Below are 10,463 nucleotides of genomic sequence, written 5' to 3'. Positions count from 1 at the left end.
GGGGGGGGTGGAGGAGGATGATGATGATGAGGAGGAGTGGTAGATACAGAGTCAGAGTATCAGACTCAAAGGAGCATATCTGAGGATTGTCTCGACATGCAGTAGTCTCGCGCAGCTGTATTTACCTGTAGTATAGTAACGGAAAGCCGGATTAGCCTGCTGTGGGAGGATCTAAGGAAAACTCGCCAAATACTGTATTAAACGTTGGGAAAAGCGCGTCTCCCATTCCCGGTTGCTGTTATGGGGGGGATAGACCGGCGGCGGAGAGTATCTCTGGCTCTTACCTTGAACTTCCTCGCGCTGATTCTAGCCGTGTCTGCGTTGACTACCAGCTACTGGTGCGAGGGGACACGGAAAGTGGCGAAACCTTTCTGTACCGGACCCGTCACCACCACCAGACAGTCGTTCTGTATCAGGTTCAACAGCTCGAACATTAATGATAGCAGACTGGTCCAGTACATCTGGGAGACCGGTGAAGATAAGTACCTCATGAGGAAGTTCCACACCGGGATCTGGTTTTCGTGCGAGGAGAACGTCAATATGACAGGTAAGAGAGATAAACTCCTGGAGAAAAACTTTTTCGCGCACTGCGATGTGACGCAGCTGTACGCATTGAACTAGCCTGTTTTTTAATGGAAAGTTACAATTGGGTTCTCAGAATCAAAGACTGCTAATTTGTAGGCTATGTCTATGTATTCGGTCTTGTCTTTTGAGTGAAATGCCCATAGCTTTTATGTGAGCTGCCAGCACACTCACACACACATTAACATGATCGTCTGTATGTAATTACGCACTCACACAAAATTCTACAAAATGTGACTGTGGTTGTTTTTCTCTGAAATGTTCACAATCAAATAGGTACATTTACATGCAAAAAAAACAACAACCCCGTGTTCTAATAAACAGATGAGAAACTAGAAAAATCATAATATTTAATTTTGCTGTAGTTCAAACAATAACAAAGCGGGAACCCCGCCACTGTTTTGTAAAAAAAAAAACGGAGGAATGGGGCTGAAGAAATGTAACCGCTCTCAAATTCATAGACAGCACTACGGATACAAGGACTGACCATCCATGATATCAAAATTCTAGGTCAAGGTCCCGATGAGCAGCTGAGTAGTAGAATCAGGTGTTTCAACAGGGATGGAGCTAAAGACTGCACTGGGTTAGCCAACCCTTTACCAATGCATGCACTTTAGAAATCTGATGATTGAGTGTTTGATTGTATTGTGTGTGATTGTGTGGCATATTCTATTTCAGGTGAAAACTGCAGAAGTTTCATCTATGTTGCACCTTCACACGAAAGAGGTAGGTTTTTGCGTAATTGCATGTTATTACATTGTAATAGATGTGTTAACAAAAAATGTTCTATGCATCTGTGAATGGCTATGGATGTGGTTTTATTATTTCAAGATTCCAGTCATCTCTCATATAAGGAATAGCAAGTGCAGCTCAAAGCGTGAAAATTGAACCCAGTCCCTTAATAACCATGGAGTAGGGTCACATGCAGGGCCCAACTGAGATTGAAGTGATCCTTAGATTTATTTGGAAGTGTCAATTTAAAAAGTGCAAACCTAGCAGCATTTAAGAGGATTAGAAATGCTGCGTTGTCCTGGGGAGCTACTGCACTGTAACAAATTGCTGTAAATTTACAGCAACACTTTTACAGTAACTCTATATTACAGTACAGTACTATAAAGGCCAATGCATTTTGGGGGCTCAATGGCATTCCTCTAAACTGCTGTAAAATTACAGCGATTGCTGTACTTTTATAATACAAATTTACAGTAAATTAATGTATGACCTGTTTTGCTGTATATTTACAGTAGCATACTGTGAATTATGGTGCATTGTAGGAAAATGTTTTGGGCGTCGAAATAGTCACATTAACATATTTTGAGGCGTGCCTTGTAAGGGTGCCAGGTAGCTTAGTGGGTAAGAGCGTTGTGCCAGTAACCGAAAGGTCGCTGGTTCTAATCCCCGGGCCGACTAGGTGAAAAATCTGTCAATGTGCCCTTAAGCAAGGCACTTAACCCTAAATGCTCCTGTAAGTCGCTCTGGATAAGAGCGTCTGCTAAATAACTAAAATGTAAGTGGCTATATTTGTTGCAACCATTAGTGAGAATGCTGTACCCCACTGAATAGAGTACCATATCGTATGTGTTTATAAAATACATGTCCTGTAAGTCTACAGTAAATTATGAATAGAAGCTCGCCGCCCACTCAACCTGTCTTTTCAAACTTCTTGGTAGTTAGCCATGAGAGAAAAAGTAATTTTCAGAATTACTGTTCAGGACCTTTAAACAGTTTAACCTCTATGGGATCGGTGTCCCGTATACTGGACGGTTGAGCTAACGTGATTAGCATGACTGTTGAAAGTAACAGCAAACTTTCAAGGACATAGACATGTCTTATATGGGCAGAAAGCTTACATTCTTGTTAATCTAACTGCACTGTCGAATTTACAGTAGCTATTACAGTGAAAAAATACCATGCTATTGTTTGAGGAGAGTGCACAACAACAAAAAACGTATCACTGCAACTGGTTTGATACATTCACCTCTGAAGGTAAATAATGTACTTACATTCAGTAATCTTGCTCTGATTTGTCATGCTAAGGGTCCCAGAGATAAAATGCAGCATAGTTTTGTTTGATAAAATCCATTTTTATATTTAAATGTAGGAACTGGGTTCTACAGTTTGAACCCCTGCTGTCTGTGGCTCCACACCCACCCCGCCCAGCCATCTAGATGTGTGAAAGTTAGCGTATAAGCTAATGATCCATCATGTTTGACATTCCTGGGAGTGTGTAAACTTACATTTTGTATTACCTTACCATTTTTGTGTGTTCTGAATAGTTATGTACTTGAAAAGGTATCAATTGACCAATTCGGCACATTTGGGCAGACTTGATACAAAATAGTCCAGTATTGCAATGCTTCACTGGATCAATATGAAACCTTGCACACACACTTCTGCCATCTAGTGGCCAAAATCTAAATTGCGCCTAAACTGTAATATTATATTGTGGCCTTTCTCTTGCATTTCAAAGATGATAAAAATAAATAAACGCAGGACCACAAACTTCAAAGTGTTTCCTTTCAAATGGTATCAAGAATATGCATATCCTTGCTTCATGTCCTGAGCTACAGGCAGTAAGATTTGGGTATGTCATTTGATGCGAAAATTGAAAAAAAGGGGTCCTATCCTGAAGATGTTAATGGTTTAATATTTACCCTTTAAGGCCTCTACTATATCTGGTAGTGATATAAAATACAAATGATTCATTGGTATACTGGAATATAGAATTACATAACTGTTACCAATTGCTGTAGTATTATTAAAATACAATTTAACAAAGTACTGTATTGCTGTTTTACTGTATATTCACTGCAGCATTCTGTACATTATAGTGCATTGTGGAAAAATGTTTGGGGAGGGGGAAAGAATCGCTGATTCATTAACATCTTTGAAGGCTTGCTTTGTAAGTGGCTACATTTGTTGCACCTGTTAGTGAGAATGCTTTACCAATTCAACTGACATGTGGTAGTAATGCCATAATAATTCAATGTATAATGTGGATCTTAAACCTTTATTGGTTGAATATTAAGCCACATCCTGTAATCATGGCCAGTTTTGAAGTTTTTGTTTAGGTCTCTAGAAGTGCAAGTGTTATAAAACACCAAATATTCATAAATATTCTGTAATGTACAAATATCTAGCGGCCAACCTGCTTGACCAATCCCATGTAGTTACAGTAAAATACCAACATGATTACAGCAGCATTTACTTTCTTACAGTATTGTACTGTGCCATTGCTCTGCATTTTCCAGTAACTTACAGGAAGCTGGTGGAACGTTACTGTGAATATTACAATGATTTACCTTGCGCTAGCCAGAGATAGGCAGAGATGCATTCAAAAGGTACCGTGTAACAAATACAGGATACAATCTATCCTTAACTACAGCAACATTCCCAGTAATGGTTACAGAAACATTTTACTTGCTATGACTGTGATACACTACACTACATGTGATACATTACTAAAGGCCTTCAAATTAGTGGATTTGGCTATTTCAGCCACACTGGGTGTGTAAAATTGAGCACACAAGCTCACAGAATGGGACCGCCGAGTGCTGAAGCGCGTAGCGCGTACAAATCGTCTGTCCTCGGTTGCAACACTCACTACCGAGTTCCAAACTGTCAGCACAAGAACTGTTCGTCGGGTGCTTCATGAAATGGGTTTCCATGGCACACAAACCTAAGATCACCATGCGCAATGCCAAGCGTTGGCTGGAGTGGTGTAAAGCTCGCCGCCATTGGACTCTGGAGCAGTGATGAATCACGCTTCACCATCTGCCAGTCCGACGGATTAATCTGGGTTTGACGGATGCCAGGAGAACCCTACCTGCCCGAATGCATAGTGCCAACTGTAAAGTTTGGTGGAGAAGGAATAATGGTCTGGAGCTGCTTTTCATGGTTCAGGCTCTTTAGTTCCAGTGAAGGGAAATCTTAACGCTACAGCAAACAATGACATTCTAGACGATTCTGTGCTTCCAACTTTGTGGCAACAGTTTGGGGAAGGCCTTTTCCTGTTTCAGCATGACAATGCCCCCGTGCACAAAGCGAGGTTCATACAGAAATGGTTTGTTGAGATTGGTGTGGAAGAACTTGACTGGCCTGCACAGAGCCCTGACCTCAACCCCATCAAACACCTTTGGGATGAATTGGAATGCTGACTGCGAGCCAGGCCTAATCGCCCAACATCAGTAACTGACCTCACTAATGCTCTTGTGGCTGAATGGTCCCCGCAGCAATGTTCCAACATCTAGTGGAAAGCCTTCCCAGAAGAGTGGAGGCTGTTATAGCAGCAAAGGGGGGACCAACTCCATATTAATGCCCATGATTTTGAAATTAGATGTTCGACGAGCAGGTGTCCACATACTTTTGGTCATTTAGTGTATGTGTTTTTTTTAATCAACCTTAGATGAATGCACTGACTGTAAGTCGCTCTGGATAAAAGTGTCTGCTAAATGACCAAACTGTAAATGTTAAAAATGAACGCACTGCTGGTATTATTCTAATGAGCTCTGCCTTAATCTATTTCTATTTTAATCACATTTGGCCTTGTTTGGGGGCAGAATACAGTAATACCCAGCAGTGTGCTTTGCAAGTGTTCATTTTGACATTTTCATTTTGGTCATTTAGCAGACACTCTTATCCAGACCGACTTACATCAATGTATGAAATTAAGGTAAACATGCATATACCTGTCACGACTTCCGCAGAGGCTGCCTCCCCTCCTGGTTCGGGCAGGCTTCGGCGTTCGTCGTCACCGGCTTACTAACCACTGCCGCCCCAATTATCATCATCACATTTGTCTTGTCTTGTCAATCACACACACCTGGTTCTAATCCCCTCATTAGTCGGTGTATAAGTGTTCCCTCTGCCGCCTTGTCCTTGTGAGTGATTGTTTGTATGTGAGAGTAGTGGAGCTCGGTGGAGCTACTCGTACCATTTTGTTGCCAGGGTAGATATTTCCCCTGTGCCTATGTATTGTATGGAGATACCGTTACAGTGTATTGCCAGGGTAGAGAGTTTCCCCTGTGCCTGTTTCGTTTGTCGCTATTCCAGCGTATTTTGTGTAACGAAGGAATAAACTCTGTATTCTGTGATTTACCCTCCTGATTTACCCTTCTATCACACTCATCACAATACCACAGTCATAGCAAGTAAAAATATTGTGTTACGGAGAATGTTGTAGTTAAGCGGTCAACTTGCAAGTATATATTTGTGTAAAATAAAAACATGTATTGTAATTAAACTGTACCAAAAAAAATACGCTACATGAATTGTAGTTCAGGCCAGTGAAATGCAAATGATAAAATAGGTATTGAACGTATTAAAATACATATATCAAATACATGTAACAGAAATAGTGCCCGCTTTCAAACACCGACCTCTACTGGACACCGTACTTACACATATAGTTAGGATGTAGTTTCTCCTGACCGGTATCTTAGCAGGTCGAGGAGGGAACTATGGAACACTGACGGTATGAGGTTGAATCCTGTTGAAGGGACATTATTTAGAAAAATGCTTTATGTGAAACCACACTTTCTGCACTGTTGTTCAAATAATTTGTTTTATTTAGTAGAGTATAAGCTTCTGTCTTAAACATCCTTAATAATGCCATAGATTTCAGTTTTAGAAAAATAGTAAACTTGAAGGCAAAAAGTTAAGCATGATGTAAGATGAGAACCTGGTATTCCAACTGATTATAGGTTACTGAAGCCAACGACTTTCCTCTGCGCCACGGAGTTTTGATGGAAACAGTGGAGGAAGAAAAAATTGATCTGACAATCACACGCTGCTATCACTCCGCCCTTTCATCAGTCAGACATTCCTCCTTCGTTTGTTTGACCTCCTCTGTGTCGGCACATTCTCTCCGTGCCTAATTCACTGCAATACAAAAGACTGTTCAACACACACACACGCACACACACACACATCCTCTTTGTGCCTAATTTGAGTCCAATGTTACTGTCTCTGAACCCAAAAGGGGCATTATTATGACAGATTTCTAACTGACTTTTGTTGGTTTTAATGTATTCGATCTCAGTTATGATTCGATTTGATCCAATAAATCCATACCTTTCTCTGTGCTTTTGTGATGGGGGATACGTTGTCTAGGAAATGTAAGTTATAGTAATAGCTAAAGGGATACTCTCAGGTAGACCAAAAAAAAAGTACAAAACTGCAAAAGAGACACGTATGTGAGATTCATTTGAATAAATCACAGACTACCTTCAATTTGAATATGCACCTTAATCCTGCCATGAAATTAAAATGATCACCTTTGATTAATCTTTGAAATCCCATTTAAGAGTTTGGTCGGAACAAGTAAAAATGATTGCTCTATCGCTAAGAGATATGAACAGATTAAATTATTCATCTAGTGCCAGGCCTACTTTTAACTTTTACATTCTAACTATGGTTATTTTGGCAGCACTTAACATTTCCCACAGATCTTATAGCAAAGAAACGAACAGTGTTATAATCTATGTAATTAGTAATAACATGTAGTTATTATTGTCAAGCCACGGGGTAACGCTTTACATTAACTTGCCCCCTACTACTATGTAACTACACAGTTATAACATGTAGTAACAACGTAGTAACAACATCCGTTATTGAACAACTGGAACAAGGATTGTGTAATTACACATCCCACTTGCTGAAGGTTATTCCACTTTTTCTTGTTCCACTATGTAACTACTGTTTTGCAATTACACGTTTGAAAGTTACCTGTTAATTACCATGTTAATAACCAAATTGTAACTACATGGTGCCGCTACCGTCAAATCCACAGGTATTCCCAGGGTTGATACCATCTTAATCTAATAAACTAGGAGCTGGTAACAAGAATTGTAACAAGACACACCTTGCCATTTTAACCACAGCTTGTTTTCAGTGGTTTATTTCCATGTTTTAACCTGGCCCAAAGGGTATATTCAATCCAATGTTATGTAAACTTCAATGTTGTTACAATGGATACGCTTGTATTCATAATGTACCCACTCAGGAGTAAGCAACTTAATGTAAAGTGAAATAACGTTTTAATTACCATGTCGTTACAATGTAACAGCACTTTTGGAGAAATAGGCTAACCAGGAGAAATGAGGAGACAGGATAATATTAGTTATAACCCTTGTAATTACATTGTTCTTACAATATAACCATTTTTAACCACCAACTCTTATTACAATGTTGTTACAAATTATGTACATGTATTTATAATGTACTTATCTAGGAGCAAGCAATTTAATGTAAAGTAAAATAACTTGTTAATTGCTTATGTAATTACAATGTAACAACCTTTGCAGTCAATAGTCTTACTAGGAGCAATAAGGAGAAAATGTTCTGTTTGACTTTTCTATAATGGGTTTAACAAAGATTAATATTCAAAGCATTCAAATTCAATTCCCTGTTTCAGACACATAGCAATAACTACTTTAGTGAGTAAAATGTACAAGAAGGCGTTGAAGAAGCCGGATGTGGAGGTCTTGGGCTGGCGTGGTTACACGTGGTCTGCAGTTGTGAGGCTGGTTGGACATAATGCCAAATTCTCTAAAACGACGTTGGAGGCGGCTTATGGTAGAGAAATTAACATTCAATTATCTGTCAACAGCTCTGGTGGACATTCCTGCAGTCAGCATGCCAATTGCATGAATTGTGTTGTGTGACAAAACTGTACATTTTAGAGTGGCCTTATATTGTCCCCAGCACAAGGTGCACATGCGTAAGGCTCATGCTATTTAATCAGCTTCTTGATATGCCACACCTGTCAGGTGGATGGATTACCTTGGCAAAATGAGAAATGCTCACTAACAGGGCAGTAAACAAATTTGTGCACAACATTTGAGAAACGTAATATTATTGTGCGTATGGAACATTTCTGGGATCTTTACATGTTGTATTTATATTTTTTGTTCAGTAATAGGTAGTCTACCTGCACTGTATCTGTGAGGTGTTGGCTACAGCACATATGCCAAGACCAGTGTAAGCACATTTGCTATATAACTCAACAGTGTTTGTGACAAAACCATCAGTAGAGTTTTGAAAATGCTATGGAAACCAATTTAACTTGTATCTTTCATTCGGTACATGGGAATTTAACGGCAAAAGTTATCTTATATGCACTACGTCATCACGGACAGCCTTCTGCACATAGTCAGTTTGATAGAAACACATCTCTGGTGGGAAAATGCGCATATTGTTTTATTAAGATTTTAGAATATTCATATGAAAATCTGTCTCAAATTGGATGGAAACCTAGCTATAGTGGAACAAGAACATGTGTAATAACATGCTGGAATAAGCTTCAGCAAGTGGACGTGTAATTACACAGTCCTTGTTCCAGATGTCTTATAACCGCTAAACCCTATGACCGCGTAATAGCATAGTAATACTAAGTCGTTACTATGTTGTTACTACGTTGTTACTACGTTGTGACTTCATTGTTACTATGGTTTTACTATGTTGTTACTGTGTTATTACCATGTTGTTACTATGTTCTTACTACGTTGTTACTACATTGTTACTATGTTGTTACTACGTTGTTACTACGTTGTTACTATGTTGTTACTACGTTGTTACTACGTTGTTAGTATGTTGTTACTATGTTGTTACTACGTTGTTACTATGTTGTTACTATGTTGTTACTATGTTGTTACTATGTTGTTACTACGTTGTTACTACGTTGTTACTACGTTGTTACTACGTTGTTACTATGTTGTTAGTATGTTGTTACTACGTTGTTACTATGTTGTTACTACGTTGTTACTACGTTGTTACTATGTTGTTGCTACGTTGTTACTACAGTTATAACTGTGTAGTTGCATAGTAATAGATCATATCAAGGACCATTCTTCCCATCATACCCAGGCAGCGAGTCAAGTGGTCTGTCTGTCTGTCTCTCTCTTAGAGACAGATGCATCTTCACCGTTACACTGGAGGTTAATGATATGGTGACTGGGTCACTGGTCCAACTCCCTTACCTCCCCCTCTATTTATGTGTCTCTCTATTCCCCTCCCTCTCCATCCCTCCCTCATCAATGTCTCTTTCTCCCCCATCCCCCCCCCCCCCCCCCCCTCTCTCTGTCGCTCCCTCTCCCTCCCTCTCTCCTTCTGTAGGAGTGCTGTGGCTGTGTATCGTGGCAGAGTGTCTGTATATTATCCTCCTGTCCACCGGAGGCATCCTCATGTCCATAGAGGCATGTCACTTAGGAAACGTCATCAACGGCCTCAAACTCAACGCCTTCGCTGCCATATTCACTGTCCTGTCAGGTAACAACACTTGATATGCTCTCTTTTGTGTGCGTGCCTCTCAGTCCCTTTTCTCCACTCCTCATTATTCCTCTCAGTTAGAAAAGTATTTTGTTTGTTTGTTTGTTGCTGATTGGGACTATAGAAACCCTGCAGATCAACACGGTCTTCACACTGGAAGCTTTACTCAGCGAGGGGCCCTAAAACAGTGAGTGACTGATACCCATGGAGCTCTGCTCACTGCTATCTGTTGGGCTGGACTTGAAAGCTACTCTTCCTGGGGGTCCACTGAGCCATCTATACTATGAGGCTTTGAATATTTCAGACAGCTTGTCTAGTTTTATCTGGGTTAGTATTGATTTGGTCCTAGTGGATGGATGTTGGTTATTAGAGGAGTTCACTGAGTTCTTCTGCACACACAAGACTTCAGGGTTCTGTTGGCTACGTGATGGTCTAGATGTTCTGTTGGCTACGTGATGGTCTAGATGTTCTGTTGGCTACGTGATGGTCTAGATGTTCTGTTGGCTACATGATGGTCTAGATGTTCTGTTGACTCCGTGATGGTCTAGATGTTTGGTTGGCTATGTGATGGTCTAGATGTTCTGTTGGCTACGTGATGGTCTAGATGTTCTGTT

General features: G+C 40.1%; 1 protein-coding gene across 1 annotated transcript; it reads left to right on the top strand.

The window, feature by feature from the left end:
- Positions 1 to 237: 237 nt before the first annotated feature.
- Positions 238 to 9,849, top strand: LOC311121645 (germ cell-specific gene 1-like protein; the record flags this gene model as incomplete). The annotated part of the gene is made up of 3 exons (XM_084196106.1): positions 238 to 547; positions 1,261 to 1,308; positions 9,697 to 9,849. Coding segments are annotated over exons 1-3 (508 nt in total), but the record flags the coding sequence as incomplete, so codon positions are not given.
- Between the last annotated feature and the right edge of the window lie 614 nt (positions 9,850 to 10,463).

This window comes from Coregonus lavaretus (assembly GCF_964263955.1).
Source record: "Coregonus lavaretus genome assembly, contig: HAP1_SCAFFOLD_3057, whole genome shotgun sequence".
NCBI lineage: Eukaryota > Metazoa > Chordata > Actinopteri > Salmoniformes > Salmonidae > Coregonus > Coregonus lavaretus.
The sequence above is the reverse complement of the archived record's forward strand: the minus strand, read 5'-3'. Positions and strand labels throughout refer to the sequence as shown.